Source organism: Streptopelia decaocto (assembly GCF_964273445.1).
Source record: "Streptopelia decaocto genome assembly, chromosome: 1".
Lineage (NCBI taxonomy): Eukaryota > Metazoa > Chordata > Aves > Columbiformes > Columbidae > Streptopelia > Streptopelia decaocto.
Window position 1 is genome coordinate 113,185,956 of NC_138663.1, and position 18,167 is coordinate 113,204,122.

The window sequence follows — 18,167 nt, forward strand, 5'->3', positions numbered from 1 at the left end:
GATCTGGAAATCACAAATCCTTGAAGAAGTTTCCCTGGGGGTAATGTCTCCCTGCCATCAAATCAACAGCCTGGTCTGTTTCCAAGATGAAGAGGGGAAAGCAATCTGCTACTCCCAGTCCATCGGACATGAAAAGTCAGAAGCAGAACCATACCAGGTAAGAGCCTATGTTTCTATCAAGCATTGCAGTATGTGGCCTTTGGTAATTACTGTCCATCTTCTACACTGCTCACCAATTCTTTATCGTATTTCTTCTGGCAATGATTTCCATATGCCTGCTATCAGCTATTTTGTCCTTGCTGCTGCTGAAAACAGGTACTCGTATTGCCTTTGGCTTATGCTTTGTGTCTGTCATCTACCATATTATTAGTGGAACTGAAAGACAGTGTGGCTTTGCTTATACACTTTAAATGTGAGGCTAATGTCTCTTATAATCGGTTGCAGAGAGGTATTTTGATCCAACTTCTGAATTAATTGATCAACTTTTATCTCCAAGAGCCATTTTAGACAACGATCTCTTTGCAAAACAATATTTTATTAAAAAGACTTAAAAACAGTAGGAAAGAAACCTCAATTTTACACTGAATGAAAAATCCAAAATAAACTCCCAGAAACGTGCCTCAGTTCTTCATTCTCTGTACAAGAAATGCCATTGGGTAGTAATCCTACGTACACATTTCTCTAAAGATGGCTGAAAGTATAAAAAAGCATCATGCATACTTCTATTCAGAGTAGCTACACAGCCAGACAGACTTAATAATACACACAAAAAAATCTGTACATCAGTGATTAAAAAGGCATGCTTTGTGTAGCACCAGGGGGAGAATTAAGTGGGTTTAAAAAAATTCACTGACAACTGCAAGCCTTGCAATCCTAAATTAGGGACAGGACTGACCAATTTCTGCTTGCAGTTTCATCTCTTCTTTTCTCAAGGGGAAATTGTCAATAAGTGCAAAGAGCTCGGCTGGCGTTGCTGGGAAAGGATAGCGTTCCTTGTCCATTCCATGCTTGTCCATCACCACAATGTTGAAATTGTAGTGGGGGATCCTCAGCAGCAGCCTGCGAAATAAGGAACTTGTTTTGTTAAAGCCCATCAAACCAATAAACGGCAGAACCAGCCTGTGAAGCTGGTCTGAGGGGGCTACATGGGGTCCGCTTTGTTTCAGCTGTAAGAATAAGGAGTCAGAGAGCGGGTGTCTGCATGTGCTACAGGCTGTACCTCTGCACTAGGGAAGGGTCAAGGTAACTGTCCTCAGCTCTGCTTTCTTCTCAGACCTCTGACTGTTGATATAGCACTTGTCACTACCTATTGCTACCACAAAAGAAAAAAAAAACACAGGACAAAAAACACACTACATAGATTGCCCAAAGAAAACCATCGCAATGGAGTTAGTGTTACAGGTAGACTTCCTTTTCTTGGCTGCCACATGGTATAAAACCACAATGAGAAAAAGTGGAACCAAATTATTGGAGTCAGTTTTCATTGCTTCCTAATAATAACCATTTATCTAGTGGCAACTCCAGCTTAGAAGAACAAAAGCCCCAGCTAATTACCACAGAGTCCTTTCCAAGTGGTAAAAGGGGTTATTTGAGCTCCTCTGGAGGTGTGACAGCAACAAAAGTAGAGGCTGGTGCTCTTTTAGACTTTTGCTTGAAAGAGTAATGAAGTAGCAGATCCTTAGACATGTATTCAGTCAACATCATTTGTGTGGGAAAAATAAATGTAGGCAGCTGTGACAGAATGGTGTCAGGACAGCAAAGCTGCCATGAAGAAGAGGGTCTGTGGGGGATTTCAGGAAGGCACGAAGCACCAAAGTGGACCTGCTTCAGCCTTCTAACAAGTTGGGAGTGCTCCAGGTGTCTTCTTGTTGCAATAAGGGAGCTTGGCTATTAAATTCAAACTAAAATAGTTTGAATCAAAGCTATGGTGATAGGAAGACACATGCCTCTTGTACCTTATTTCACCTAAGAAAAATGCTTACCTTCTACAAAACCAAATGCTAACCTGCTGAGGTCTCCAAAGTTTTAACTAGTTTTAACTTTCACCGAGTGCAGGGCAGGTTATCCCATACCAATTTCTGAAACCTACCTACATTAAAGCAGTGCGGGGCAGGGGGGCGGTGCGAGAAGAGGGCAGGCAATGAGATATTAGCAGAGATCATTATTTTCCACAGAGCCACAAGAAAACCATTTCAACTTTAGTAAAAGTACTTTTACTTTTTGGAATAAAAAAGCAGCTCTTTGTGCTCTCTTCTTCCTTTTTTAGAGAACAAATGTTTTTATTTTTTTTGCAATCCAATCTCTCTGACTTGTCAGCATTTTTTATTGTCCTAAATTAAAACTCACTCCATTTCCTCAGGCGTATCACAGAAGATTTTGCATAAAATGCTCTGGGCTTTCTTCCTCAGTAACTACTACTTTCCCTGCCACCCAGGCCTTCACTTTTGGCTCTTGTCCTCCTGTGCCTAGGAAATGCTGGCACTTGAAGACCCCCTTTCAAGTGAAAACCAACCCCCTGCCAGTCTAAAACCAAGTCAAAACAGTTCAGGCACCTCAGTAAAACTGCTGAACGTTGCAGTCAGGCTGGGGAGGCTGAGATCATTTCCCCCTTTGAAATACTGCCCATATCATTTCCACATGGAGGACTTCAAAGAGCAACCACTGCTTCCCCTCCTGGGGTGGCCACCAGCCACCAGCAGCACTGCAGAGAAGAGGACCTGTCACTCTCACTGCCGCTTGGGGCTACATGGGCAGCTGCACCAAGGCTGTCCTTGCACAGTGACTGTGTCCTGTCATGGCTGCATCGGACCAGCTCCAGCACAAATACTGACACACTTGAAGTGTTTTCAGTGGCAGCATCCAAAAATATAGAACTCTAACATGATCAAAGGGATACACAGGGAGTTCACGTGAATTCAGAAATTCACAGTTGAAGCAAAGGGGCAAGGAAGACATGGCACTTGAGAGGGTGGCACAGACTTCAGCTTGTTTCACGTTTAAGTGGGTCACAGCCCCTTTAAACGTGAAACAAGCTAAAGTCTGTTCTCTTCACGTCATAAATACCAAATGCTCATGAATTTGCAGTAGCTATTCCACAGATAGGGAGCAAATTAATCCTAAAACTTACCTATCAACATACCTTCTGGTGTCTAGCTATGTTAGAATAGCATATGTGTATTCAGAGAGTAGGATGCAGGGAATCAAAAGCAACACATCATTTATGCTCAGGTGCAAACACAACAGTAGTGAGAGCTTTACCTGAGTTGCAGAGCAAGTGATGGGGGCAGCAGTTTTACACCAATTCTTCCTATCTGTGCAGGGAAGACACCAACCAATTCAACTACGGTAACATGTCGGAGGTCTAAACCACACTGTGCTGGCTGGAAGGGTTGAAAGAAGAAGAAACAGGTATGTCAGTTGTCGGTGAGAACAGGGTCTTGTTTTGAGCCTGCAGCAAGTGTTCATAAAGAGTCTGATCTTCTCATATTAGTGAGATGGTTTAAGCTGCAATGAGAGCATACTTGGAAAAGTCTCCAATTCTCACTGTGAACAACTAGAGCCTTATGACTCCAGGGGACGTTAAATGACAGATTCTTAACTACTCTACAAACAGCACCACACAGGGACCACCCAGGAGAACTATAAACTTGTCTTTGTAATGACATGAAAAGATACCAGTGTATTAAGCATTGTGCCAATAATCTAATTTCACAATCAAAGCAAGGTACATGAAATGGAAGGTGACTGCACGAAGTTTTCCTTCATGCCAACTTGATCGACCAGTGTTGAGTGGTGAGAGAAGTACTGTAGCCATTTAAATTTAGTCTTTCTTTTAAATTATTTCATTTTGATCAATATATTGAATTTTCTTGCCAGGTTAATCTAACAGGAAAAAATAAAAACTTTTTAAAATACAACTGTAACACAAGCCAGCAGTTAAAAACATTATCATGTTCATATTCCAATGACTATTCATACTGAATTTTGTTACAGTTGTGGGAAAAGAAACAAGATACGACGACTTGCTGCTATGAAAAAATACAGGATTGTCTCCTTTCCCTGAGGACACAGATACATTTCTGAGATACATCCTGAAGCCTAGCATGAACCCCACAAGAGTATGACATTTACAACGCATAAGGACAAATAAGGACAATCACCCCAGTGCTATCTATTTCCAGCATTCTGGATTATTTCTATGCTAGTCCTTTGTTTGCTGGTGCTCTGGTTATTTCTGAAGCCATTCACACTTCCTTGCACGTAGTTACAAAGTCTGTAAGCCTGGTTTGCATGAAGTGCAACCACTGAAGTGCTGGATGTTTTTTTTCTTTCAGCTGCTTTAGCAGCTGAATTAGGGAATTACTATTCAGCACGAGTTAATATTAAATTACTTTGGGGAGGGTGAAAGAGGGCCAGAACTGCCTGGGATTCAGTGAGTGTGCAGTCAGAGGCAGCACAATCCAGAACAGAGCTGAATTAGAGACTGGGGAGATGTTTAAACTCAAACCATATAAAAAGGATTAATCCAGAACTGCTACTGCTTCAGCCAGATCCTCCAGTGACTGCAAGATAACAGTTAAAGTTTGTGGATTTACATCAAAGAACGGAGCTTTTCCTCTTGTGTTTCTAAAGAAAAATACTATTTGCACCCTCCCCCAAACCTGTTTTACCTGCAGCATTCCCAACTGCATCCTGTAGAAGAAGTTGGCTGCAGTAGGAGTTGAAATAATTAGCAGTCTCCGCTTCTCATAAAACTGATCCAGAAGTGCAGCTGCAGTCCTCACATTCACATTAATATTCATGGCTAGAATTAAATTTAAAACAAAAGTTAGAGAGCATACTGAAAACAGATCTCTTTCTAAAAGCACAAACTCTTAGACAGTAGAAGCAGGGGAACAACAGAATAACATGGGTGAAATAGCAGCCTTATTGGAGCCAACAATTTTATCTTAAGCTGTTCTGGCTTGCAATATAGATTGACTCCAGAATGTCAAGTTTTGTACAGAGCTTTGGTCTAAAACACACAATCAGTTGTGAGGTACTGTCATCATCCTAGGAAAGAGCAGCCAAAGCTGGCACTTCAGCTGTAAGTGCAAATTGGCAGAAGTGACAAAGATGTTGCTTCTTACCTCTGGGGCACTGAAGTTTGCAGCTGTATTCCACACCACACCCCCTTCCCAAATTCTCACTGCCAAGAGAAGCGTTGCTCTGGCAGCCCTTCTGGCAAAGTGGTGAAATACTCACTTACGCGCACAGGTTGGCTCCACTCCTGACCACCCCAAATTGTACTGGCACACTCTGGCTGGGCTTCCTTGCAACTCATAGCCACCAATGCAGGAGAACTCGCACGTAGCACCATAGTTATTTCCATCGCCTGAACACTTGATGTAGCCATTATCTGGGGCGTTTAATTTCACACAGCGCCTGACTTGAAGCAAAAGGAAAAAAAAAAAGACAAGTCATGAATCACCCTGTTTGTTACTAGGGTAGCATGGCAAGTGGAATACCAGCATAGAAAATGTCTTTGTGTTTACTTGCTATATTATTAGAGTCATGTACTTAATCCCAACCCACCAACAAAACCCTCTTAATTCATACATAAAGTAAAATGATACAGATGTATACGTGTATGCATGTGATTACGGTGTCACGGTGACAACAGGTCATGGAGCACAAACAGAGCGGAAGCTGACACCTACAGGTTTCATCTCTGTATATTCAACTCCGGATTTCAAGACCTGGACTTGTGAAAGGGCAGCCCTGCTTGACAGATGTGAGTCACAGCTGAAAAAGCTCCTTTGCGTATTGGTTTCAGCAGCTCACAAGCTAAATATTGGGGGAGAAGCCAGCTAGAGGGAAGGGGTGCAGAGCTGGAGGCAGGACTGATCAATGAAGCTTGTGCTCAACATGTGGGAGCACCAGCCACCCACCCCGCTGCAGGCCTGGCCCCAGAGTCTCAAGCAAGACAGTGCTCTCCCTTTCAGCATCAACATACAGTTTATACACACACACATGCAGACAAATACAGAAATGAGGACAATTCTCAAATGGCCTACTAAGCAAGATGCAAATCAATGACTGTATTTACAGAGGGGAAAACATCATTCTTACCTCTGACTTTAACAAGAAATTTGCAAGTGCCTTTGTTTTCAGCTCTGTCATACACAGTATATTGGATTTTGTGGTCGCCTTCTGGAAAATGTGACCCTGGTGGCAAGCCTTTCAAAATAACACTAAAACAGGAGATAAAATGGAACAGACATTCATAAATTCACCAGTATTTTCCTACTGACAATGTGGTAAAAGCTAGAAGAGTGAATGTTGTGGCATGCTAAGATTGTGTGGCTGCACTACGTGATTCAAGAAAGTAAGCAAAACAGCAGAGACTGGAGTATTTAAACTTGCTACCAGCAGCCCACCCTGGCATTGCACAAAAGGGTACCCACCCTGCTGACACAAGGAGGCAGAGTGGGCAGAGCCTGCTTGCTTCCTGTAAGACAATCCGTAGTGTAGCCACACATCACGCCATGCCCATAGGAACTGGAGCTTCCTTTTCCTTACATAAGGAAAAACTGAGACTGATCCTTCCTCATTTTGTATCGTGAATATTCCACTGTTAGGGCTGCAGTGTAATCCAGAGCCAACAGAGCATAAGAAAACTTTCAGCCTCCTATGATGGGGACATACCCCATCTGGCTGCTCTGCACTGCTCCTGTGGTTATACAAATGTACAAAAAATAGAAGAGAAAGCAAGATTTATTGTCACAGCAGAAGGGTGTGGTGATCCACGGCAGCATTATCACCTGGAACTTGCTCCTATCCTGCAAACGTGTCAGGAGATATCAGACGTGTTAAACGTACCCTCGATACTGAAGCAGTGAGGCTGAGCACTGTGACGCATAAGGGGAAAGCTTATGTACTGCAGGACCCAGGGCATTTAAGGAAAGCACTGTACACTCTATAAAACATCACATTTTAGCAAGATTTTATAAAATTACATTTGTGGAAAAGCCTCCACAGATTCAACAGCTAGCCTCTTCTGCGCTGGAAAAAGTTGCTCTCAATTTTTTTCTGTCTGCCAGACAGTTTCATCAAAAAGACTTCGGAATTTCTTTATTGCAACACTTTTCAATATTTTTATTTTATCAGGCTTTTTTTTTTTTTGATGTTGTTAATTGCCATAGAATTATCACATTAGACCTTAACAGCAACATTCTTTTCAATTGTGTAATGAATTCTTCTTCAACAGGTTTTTTGAATTCACATAAAACTATAGATATCTTTAAGCTTACAACTTTGAGATTTTAAGCTTAACCAGTTCACTAATATAGAGTTAAAATATGTAAGTTGCTTAATGAAAAAAGCAGATTTTCTATACTCTTTCCATTCCCATTCCATTACAACGATCTAGATAGACTGCCATAAATCCTGCATGATAAAGATGGGTACATCAGAGACAGTGATACCATCACAAGTGCACCTTGCTCTTCTGGAAAATGTAACTGTGAAACCATAAAAATTGAGAAGGAAATTTTGAAGAAAGTGTTAAGCTTAAATCCGATGTGTAAAGCTTCCTAAATTTCAAAGGAGAGGCATTACTTTACAAGTCACTGCAGAATGCTGTGACATCAGTAGCCAGCACTACTTCAGGAAGAAGCCTAAAGATGATTGCAGATATTGTTCTGTGACACAATTTGTCTTGTGGGGTTTTTTTTTAAGACAGTCAAAATTGCCTCTGCTGCCACCTCCAATGCACTGTTATATTTCCATTGTTATGTATAAAAGGTAGCTCGCTGTAAGAAAACTTGTATATGAGAAAAGACACACAAAATGCTCTCGAAAATTTCACAGGTGCAGTCAAAAAAGCTATTGTCACTTATTCCATAAGCTCTAAAATAACCACGACAACCTGCTACCCCTCTACATGCCAGGTCCTGAACGATTCAAGTTGTCAATTTTTAATTTTTCAATTAAAATTGTAATTTTTTACAGGCCATTGACATATGACAGCTATAAATAAGCATCTTGGATGACTTAAGAGGACAGGGTGCCTAGCCACCCTTATCAGCTGAATTACTAACCGAGGAACCCAGAATAAGAAGGGGAAAATGCAAACATTTACAGATCTGCACCTACTCTGTGAGAATCCCGTCAGCAGTGTCCCGTCCCTCTGGGGTGTCCCAGAACACTCTGGCCGTCAGCTTGTTGGGCTCTGCGGTTTTCTCCTTCACGCTCGGGCACTGGATTCTTGGAGGCTCAGTGTCTGTTGAAAGAAACGTCACCGAAATGGGCACCTGTACACGTGTTACAGCTACGCATTGTCTTCACAGCTCTTGCCCTGTTGTCAGCCTAATTGGTGACCACCTTCAGCTGGCCTCCTCACTGCTGGACCCATCCCAGCCAAGGCAGGTGGAGCCTGTACTTCTCACCTTTTTGTATGAACAATAAGAGATTACAGTAATCAACCCCCCGACACAGTGCAAAAAGCTAATTAAAAAGTAGTTATGGCAGCTTTCTTTATCTAGTCCCCAGTTAAAAAGAAATGTCCACAAATCAACAGTATTTAGCTTTGAATTCTAAGGAGGGATACTGAAGATTGTACCCAAGGAGCTTGACCCTTCTATTTATCTGCTCTACCTCTCTTAGTTCGTCTGTGCAGTGCCTATTGTGATTAAGAACATTTGTAAAGCACGCTGAACATAAACCTCTCTCTGCACGATAACTTTGCATGTGACTGTTAAATTCTTTGTTATTTTTCCTGCAGCAATAGCAAAAAGAGAAATAGTGAAAGATTGACAAAATTGTCATTTTGCAGGGAATTGCTGCTACATTTGATTTTTTTTCAAGTAATTCTTATAATAATGCCTGACGGGTAATACAAAAAAAAAAGCAGACAGGGTAAGTTTTGAAGGCTTGTTTAACTGCTACTAGAATATTGTGACTATTATTTAGGAGTAAAGGAACAGTGACGATAATAAAAGACCCTGATGGAGGACAGAGGTGACGCACAGCTACTCATCTTCAGACACTTCTGTTACCAATCCTTTCAGCACAGCAGGAATACTCGGGCAAACCAAGTCCAAACACCATCACAATCATTAATTTAAAAGAAAAAAATAAATAGATCTATCTTTAATAGCTTAGTCTCAGGGTTTTTTTTTTTACTATCACCTGGGTTATACCCAAAATGAAGTCTAAATTCATGGACTCATATACCAGCTTTAAAAATGAACACAGAAGACAGGATTGCTCTTTACCTGCAAATAGAAAACAATCCCTAAAATGCTGCTTCAATTTAAAGGGTGGCAGGCCTTGTTTTTTCATTTGCAGGGCAGACACAAAAAGCACAATCTGGATTTCTTTCAAAAAAATAGCAATGATAAAAGGTTTTGGTCTTTATAAAGCAGCAAATATACAAAATAATTTCACAGACCCTCATATTCTACAGTGTTTTCTCCCAGTTAAACTGGGGCAAGTGCAGCCCCGCTATAGCCCCTTCAAACTTTTAACGGTGTTCCAGGAACCTGGGACTCTTGAAAAACAGCTTATTCTGTTTCTTCTCCAAGAGTTCTCCTCCAACCCCAAACACCACAGCTTTGTGAGACACTTCCATAAGAAGAGTTCCTGTCTTAATTTTGCAGAAGTGGGGGCGGGGAGGGAGGCACAGACAAGTCCTATCAAAGTTATTCAAAAACATCAGGAATATTGCAAACTGCCTTAAACAAATGCTTATTTTTTGTGGGGCTTTTGGGGGCAAATATACAATGAAAAAAATACATATCTCCCTATAGTATTAGGAAAATAATTGTTGATTTCTCTGTAGACCCTGCTAGAAGGAGACACTAGCAAGAGTGGGTTCCTGCTGCAGCGAGTGGAGCAATCACAAACGAACAGCACAATCCAATAAGCAGCTTTTGAACCTTCCTGTACTTTACAAGAACACCCTTCACTAAAGATACATAAGGTGCTTAGTTCTTCTTTACGGCTTCTTTAACTTCTTCACTTTTTGAGCCCTTTCACTCCTCCTTCCCTACTCTGCCACAGTAGACAAGCCAGCAGGATTTTTCAAGAATTCACTCTGGCTGTAGGAAACACAGTTTCATCTCCTCATGTTCCTTATTCACTCCTTTATTTTTAAAGTACCTTCTCATTATGTGTGGAAACATGCTCACATCACAGCCAGCGAGAACTCTGCCCTCCTCTAGAAAACTACGTTGCTCTCAATAACCCCCTAGTGTAGCTGAGCTGGGGTAGAAAATAACTCAGTCTCACCAAGGCTGCTTCTGGCTTTGGTTTACTGCAGCAACAGCTCTCCCCACTGTGTTATTGACAGCATATATTTATTCCAGCATTATGTTTGTTTAAAGACAGAACGGCACTTAAGGACCCAGTGTTTTAAGCACTTAATTAATCAGAAAGCTCATTATGCTATTTAGCACAGAGAAGACTGGTTGGTGTAAACCAGCTTGGACTTCCACATCACAAAGATAAACAATACTGTTTGCTGTGGGAACCAACCGAGCACTCAGGGGCCAGGCAGCCTTTTGACCCGGACTTAAAAATTCCTGGAAAGGGTATTTTCTTTGGTCATTTCAGCTGCCTTTTAGTATTCAGCAGGCACCAAATAAACGCCACCAGCATAACTTCACTTTGAAATGGACCAAAAGAAAGCAGCTGTCTAATCAAGGCTCTTTAACTTCAGTGGCTGCCGGGATGTGTTTAAACCAAACAGGCGCTCAGGTCTTTTTCATTGTGCCTTTATACAAAGTCATAGCAAATCTACAGCACATTAAGCATGTTGGCCACAGCTTGGCAGAAGGAAGACAGGTCTGAAAAAAACTCAACCCATTTAAATGCCGAGAAGGTGACCAGAGAACATCTGGGCAAATGCACAAGTGACAAAATGGAAACACAATCCTCCCAAAAAACCTTCAAAAAAAAAAAATGACGTGAGCAACGTGCCCACTTGCAGGTCAGAAAACTAAACTCATTCCAAACAAACCCTGCTGGAGGAAGCCACAAGATTGCTGACTGCTGGAGAGGTTTTATCAGAGGGAGAAATCATCCTGTAAGTGACGGATTGTCAGACTCTCTCGCTTAATAAGTGTTTCTGGCCAGAGCTGGAGCCAGGACACGCTGCAAGGTGTCTGACCCCGTACGGCTGGTCTCACACTGTTACTGCAGCGTCACTGCTGACAGACTGATGAAAAGTCAAGAGGATTTATTTAAGCTGTTCAGCAAGGCTATGTATTAAACAGGTGAATCTCACTGGTAAGGTTTACATCACAGGCAGGGAAACTGAGATTTCATAAAATCTGGTGCTGTTCAGCCACTACTTCATTTACTTTCCTTTAAGTTGTCGCTTTCCTTGGCTACTTGGCAGCAGCAACTGATGCTCTGGCTCCACACTGGGAATCGGCATTGCAGACATCGCATTGAGAGGTCTGCAGTGGAATAACAGATTTTAAAGCTGTCTTTTGAACTTTGTGGAGAAAAATGCTAAGTTTTCAAGTAGGTTTTAGATTTTATTTTTAAAAAACATACTTCTGACACTGGCCATATTAACAATATCAAACAAAATTTAAAGAGCTTGTTTGCCTTTCTCATAGTTTATGAAAGACTTTTGTTTATTTGCTTGTGAATTTGGGATGACAAGAGGAAAGAAACAGGATGGTACTGAATGCCCACTGCTTGCTTATTCAACAGTCTGTATAAGACAGGTAAACAGTCTGCTGCTACGTAAATAAGCTGTTATTACTGACGGCTGATGACATTAAACGACGGCTAGGAGATAATTCAAAATACTAGTCTGTGTCAAAAGCATAAAGAGATGAAGAGACTGGAAATCATAAAAAGGGGAATGAAAAACATCGCCCTGCTCTGCCCACCTCTCTCCACAAGGCATTGCTCTGTACTTCAAAACATCCATTATCAGGGCCTGTATAATTAATGACTCAAAGTGCAAAGCCTGTTTCAGACATCCGTACTTGGAGGCTGTTAGTGAACTACCTATCAATACAGTCTCAGGATGGGACAAAAGGATGTCTTAGCACAGTGACAGCCATTTACCACAATCTCTGTTATACAGTCATCAGAAAAATGAAACCTTTATAGAAAACAGTGAAAATTTCAGTCTTCTAGAAAATACCTATTTCAATCTATGTTACACTGCATTAAAGATGTAATTGAGATATTATTAGAGTATTAGCACTTTCAGCTGATAACCAAACCCAGTTATATGTTGATCTTTTTTAATCAAAGTTATTTCAGCAACATGAAAGATATCATTCCCCTTATAGGAAGGGGACAGGGAAGAGAAAGGATGCTTTGTTAAGGACAGAATACTCATGGTCTGTAAGGGTCTCTGTAAGTGACTGCTAAAACAGATCACATTTTCTTGAGTTACAAAAACTGTAATTTTTCTCCCCTTTTAATGAATAACTGTTGCAGCAATGATGTTAGCCTGATGCCTTTCCTATATGGACCTTCACTTACGCACTTTGAACCCCACATAGTTTTGTGCAAAAATGCTAAGCAGTGCAACTGCGATACAAAAGGGTAAAGTCCCTTGTTTTCAAGAGGATTAGAAACTCAGGTCTGCAGTTACTTTTTCATACTTGAAGCTAATAGCTGTGGTGTCCCTACCTATTCGCAATGACATGAACTTTACCAGCCCATGCCTATGATCACACATAACACTCCTACTGTACACAGTGCAACTAATCGCTTTCATGCTAAAGTAAGAAACAAAAAAGCGTCTTTGCTTTTGTATTTCATTGTTCCCCTCACCTTAGTTTTGCTCCTCAGCTGGAAGTGAGCTGCTCAGCCAGTTCTCTCCTGGCCACTTGTAAGCTTTTATAGGCTGCAGTTCTCTGACAACTTTTCTGAACTAATAAATTACAGTAAGGAATTTGTGTTCAAGCGCAAACTGCATGATACTGTATAGGGTCACATCTGGTCACCCCCTCCCCCCCCCCCCCAAAAAAAAAAAAAACAACCAAAAAAACCCCCCACAACTCTATCCTACCTATCAAGAGGTCAAAAGATAACCTTATTAAACAGCTTGCCAAATGCATAACTCACTATTTGCATATAGGCACTGTGTGCACACAAGGTGTGAAGGGGTCTTCTCTACACTATGTGGTATTACTTTTACTGGGTTACTTGGGACTTGCACACATACTCTATGCAACAGCTATTCTGCTTTTTTGGAATCAAAAAGAAGCGTTAGTGCTAACTTGGCTTCTTTTTTTGCTTAAGATGCTTACTCTACTCAGCAAGACAGCATTCTCTGTAATAAGCACCCCATCGCTGCAAACAAATGAGGTTCTGAAACTGCCAGGAAATACAGAGGACAACATCTTATCATTTCCAGACTTAAAAGGGTTTGTTTTTCTGCCTCTGCCCACACCAAGGAGAAGGACAAGGCTTGTTTTTGTAAATAAAAACAACAGACACCATAAGCAATCTAGACTTAAGCAGCAGGGTCATTTCTACATTTGTACAACACTAAGTAACAAGAAACCTGAATAAAATTTTACAAATGTCAGGCCACAGTGGAGAGACTCCAAGGCCATTTGCTAACCTAGACTGAGCCACAGGCATTCTGAGGAAAACCAAGTTATCATACACAGAAAACACTGAGCACAAATACTCTACCACCCACAACCTTAAATTACTGGTAGCCAATTCAGACAGCCAAAAAATATTTTCCTTTGTGGGTGGCTGCTGAACCTTTCATCACAGACTTCCCAGAAACAAGAACAGCAGCTGAGACTTCACTATCTGCTGAAATCTCATTAGTAGGAAGGAAAGGTGAATATAAATATTTATTTATCTCTCTTTCGATTTATGTCTATAAAAATAATTATTCCAGCTGAGGTTGCTGGGAGACCGTTTACTATGGAATGAAAATTGCTGGCATAACTAACGCGAACTAGGCTGAAATGTAGTTTAGCTCACTGCAACTGTGCTGTAACTACAATCCACTCATATTCCCTGTATATATTTGGAAATCATGATCCCAAGAAAGAAAAGCAACAGGGGAGGTCAGACAAAGGGGTTTGTTTCAAACCTGTTTTATCATTAAGTTGCAGACAGCACAACAGACTCCAGTGCAGAAAACATGCTAGAAGAGCAGCACAGTAATTACAGACTACCAGCAGGTCACCCAGGAGATCAAGGAAGGCTTTTAGAAGCATGGTCAAGCACTGACCGCTTATACCAGCCTGATTTTTATTGCAGCAATAATGCTTGGAGCTGACAGCTTATGTGTAAGGAAGGCCATCACTTCGGACTGAAAGTACTAAGTACTGAAGTGTACTAAGCGAGAGACAGAGAGCACTCTGTATCCCTTGGAAAACTGCTTTCTGCTTCCTCAAAAGGGACAGTTGCTTTTTCTCCCCAGGAACTGCACAAAAAAGCATACTGAAATTCGTTTGAGGGACCTCAAGATGTAGACTTTCCAGGATGCAGACCAACCATCCTACTCACCAACGCAGGACGCTGGCCGGCCACTCCAAACTTTGTTGTCCATGCACGTCACTATACGGTCACCTTTCAGCTGGTACCCTGGTGAACAGTAGTACTCACACCTGGAGCCAAAGTAGGCACCGTCTAAACACTTGAAGCCCCCATTGGTCGGCATGGACAGGGTGGGACAGCGTTTTTCTGGAACAGAAAACAAAGGTTTCTGGGAACCTCTTATTGTCCTTTAGAGAATTGTGAACGTGGGTATTTCACAGAAATAAAGACGCAGCTAGCAAACAGCAAGTGGGAGAAAGTCATGTTCTACGTGAGGTTTTTCACACTGATCTTATTAGCTGTGTTGCAAATTTAACTCTACATACACAGTGGCCTAATATAATATTTATGAGAAAAAGATGATGAGTACCTATTCCTTTCTTGTCAAAAAATGCTTTACTGCAGGAACCCACTTAGACACCTGACACAAATTGTCTCAGCTTATAAAATCCAAGACGGGATGTATTTTAAAGCAGCTTTGTCACTCTGTCGTAAAACTATTTCTACACTCATAAAACATCCCCTGTGTGCCAAGAGTATTTGTACCAGTCACAACACTTACCATGCCACGTACCACTCTAAGATCCTCAGCAACAAGCCCATCTACATACCCAAGTATATTGTCAATGTTTAAAATGCCAATTATCACCCAAAGCTCATTGTTTCATGGGCAAGTGGAGTTTATCATCTGTTAAACCTGTGGCGCAAGCCACACACATAGATTTCATAGCCACTTACGTTTGCACAGCACTTTCCCAGACCAGCGTTTGCTTGACTGACAAATTAGCTGCTGAGGGCCATGCAGTTCGTAGCCTTTTTGACAGCGAATATCACATCTTGTCCCCAATACATTCTTGTAATATTGCCCTTGAGGTGTCCTGCAGTTTGCATAGCCATGTTTCACCTTAATAGGGGAGCACCACGGCGTTTCTAGCACAGAGGACAAAAAAACACACATAGTATTTCGCAAAATGTAAAAGGTCAGACACGAATATAAAATTACTTTCTTTATTCAAGGTCACAGAGAAAAAATGGAAAAAAAGTCTTATTTAAAAAGCCACCAATCCTCAAAGTGGAGAAGTAACACTGCAGCAAGGTGCACTATGTCTTCTACATCAGAAGGTCAGCCCTTCAAAGACTGGCAGCTCTTTTTTACTACTAACATTAAAGACAGTAGCCATTAGAATGTGGGGCGTAGAGGGGCGGGGGGTGCTCTATGGTTTTTGTCCATGGAATAAGTGTGCCACCATGTGGACAGTTTGATGACAACCGGACCTTTTTTCCCCTCTTGTTTTTAAACGGATACATCTAACTTCTCTTTAGGAATGCAAGTCTGCATTTAGGAACCCCTTTGGTCTAGCTGTAGTTGTAATCTTTGCAACATTTAGCTCTCACGCTGCCCATTTAAATAAAAACATGTTCCATAATAACACGTGCAGAAAAAGACACTGGCATGGCTGAACTCTGATAGTTCAAGCTCTCCCACAGTTAGAAAGGACATGACTTACATAAAATCACCTTACCAATACAATACGTCAAGCCTGTCTGCACACATCCTCCATGTGTCAGAACAACCACTCGGGGTTTAAGTACAGCTCCAGTTCTGCAAAGTTACTTGGCAAGTTAGGACCCAGGATTAAGGCTGAACTGGAACTCGTGAAGGGTGCTAGAACAGCAGCTCCCTCACTGTTCTCAGCGGTTCTGCAGTGCCACACTGTAACATTCAAATAGCCTTCTACCAGCAAATGGGCACAACACCATTGCCACGATTAAATCTGAAGGCGAGTGTCCAATCCAACAGACTAAGTGAAGAGCTTTCAAGCAAGATCCGACCTTATTCCTCTATTTTTGGTAGTCATTTGCAGCTGCCGAGTGCAACATGCATTCAGGCAGAATGTGTGCACTTGACAGCACAAACCCCTGCACTTCCTACAGTTAAATCCTTCAGAGAGTGTCAATGTTTGTTCATAAGCATGCTATATCCTTAGCACACATCCAGAAAAGGGAACTCGAGCTGCAGAAATTTCAGTCCAGTTCTAGACGCTCTCAAAGGCCTGGACTTCACGTGTTGTACTCTTCATTTGCAAAGATGGGTGGATGACTCACCTTTTCTTAATATCATGGACACGCAGCCTAAAGTATGAGAACTACCTTCTAATTGCTCCCAGATGCAGGTCAGTAACATGGACGGATCTGCCAAGTCAGAGGAAAACCGGAATTTGGCTGAGACTTCATGGCTAATGTTCTGACCGGGCCCAAGGGAAAAAGGGAATCACATGGACATCAAACTGAACGTTTAATAACTGCTCAGGGCTATCCTTTAAAATACTGCTCAGGATACAGGTACCACCTTCTTGTGAGGCTTTAACACCACACTGTGATACTGATGGGTGCAGTATTAGAGATTTCCCCTTCCCAGTCAAAGCTTAAAAATATTTGTTTAGCTTTGACAACAGGGTGCACCAAGAAAGCTGCACTTTTTCTGCAGCGGGCAGCTCCTTCGTGGGAGTTTCCTACACAAGGAGTGACTAACCCTGCCCCTTCTCAGCTCCAAGGTTTGAAAAGGACGCACTGAGAGAGAGGGAGGGATTGGAAGGCAAAAAGAGAAAGATGGCAGGTCCTGAAATCCTGTGTGACAAAGTGTGACATGTGGGAGATACATGACAAAACTTCCAAAGTCTCCAAGAAAGATGGGAAAATAGCCCCAAACAAACAAAACGCAAAGAGTTTTAGCCTTCATCCTTACAAAGTCACAGGACACATTTAAAAATAATTTCTCATCTTTGGCAGATGTTCACTCCTAGTTCTTAATTCCTATAGTTACTATGTACATTTTTCTACACTATTTGGATCAGCTACATAAATCAATCTACAAATATCAATACAGCCTGTTATATTTCTCATACATGAGATATTTATATTCAGTGTACAATGTCTCTAGGACATATTTACATTTTCCCAATGGAAACTACATTTTGCACCTACGTTTTGCTGTGCTGGTCCCGAATCAACACGAATAGCATCTGAGGACTAAAATCAGAGACTAATTGTCAAGCTTTCGACTAAACCAAGTTCCTCTAAACTAGTCTGTTTCTGAAGCAGTCATCTTGTGCTGTGACATGCTTATTTTTTGTATTTCCCCAATACACACAAAAGCCCTTTACAAAGACGAGTAAGCAGCGTTATTCCCAGTGTCACCAAATACACAGAAACTGAGGCACAGGAAAGGAGCCGACCAGCCTCACAGCAGGATAGTGGCAGAGGGCAGTTCAGCTTTTTGGCTCAGCCACATAATCATCCCACCTCTGCTTTGCCTACCTACGGTCCTGTTTTCTAGAAGCACTGAACGTCAAATACAGCCTGCACTATTTACCTCACAATTATGAAAAAGTAGTTTGGTGAAGAGTGTTTTCTGCGTGTTTGTGGTGGCTTTTATGGTTTGGGGTTTTTGTGTGTGTTTTCTTTTGTGGGTTGTTTGTTTGTTTGTTTTGGTGATGGTTGTTTTGGGATGGGGTTTTTTTTTTTGTTTGTTTTTAGAACTATTGCCTGTCCTTCACCCTAAACTATATCCCTCATTACCAAAAGACATTTAAAAAAGCAAACCAAAAAAACATCAACTGACTTAGGCCACTTTGTTGAAGGGC

The 18,167-nt window shown here is 41.6% G+C and overlaps 1 protein-coding gene across 2 annotated transcripts in view; it reads right to left on the bottom strand.

The window, feature by feature from the left end:
* Window positions 1-516: 516 nt before the first annotated feature.
* The window catches only part of SRPX (sushi repeat containing protein X-linked), a 51,612-nt gene continuing 33,961 nt past the window's right edge, over window positions 517-18,167 (bottom strand). For both annotated transcript variants that reach the window (XM_082057322.1, XM_082057321.1), the window contains 8 exons: window positions 15,262-15,453; window positions 14,494-14,670; window positions 8,137-8,263; window positions 6,112-6,233; window positions 5,249-5,428; window positions 4,671-4,804; window positions 3,259-3,380; window positions 517-1,059 (listed from right to left, as the gene is read on the bottom strand). In XM_082057322.1, coding sequence (XP_081913448.1) covers window positions 879-1,059; window positions 3,259-3,380; window positions 4,671-4,804; window positions 5,249-5,428; window positions 6,112-6,233; window positions 8,137-8,263; window positions 14,494-14,670; window positions 15,262-15,453 — 1,235 coding nt within the window. In that variant the 3' untranslated portion in view covers window positions 517-878. The remainder of the gene's footprint in view (window positions 1,060-3,258; window positions 3,381-4,670; window positions 4,805-5,248; window positions 5,429-6,111; window positions 6,234-8,136; window positions 8,264-14,493; window positions 14,671-15,261; window positions 15,454-18,167) is intronic.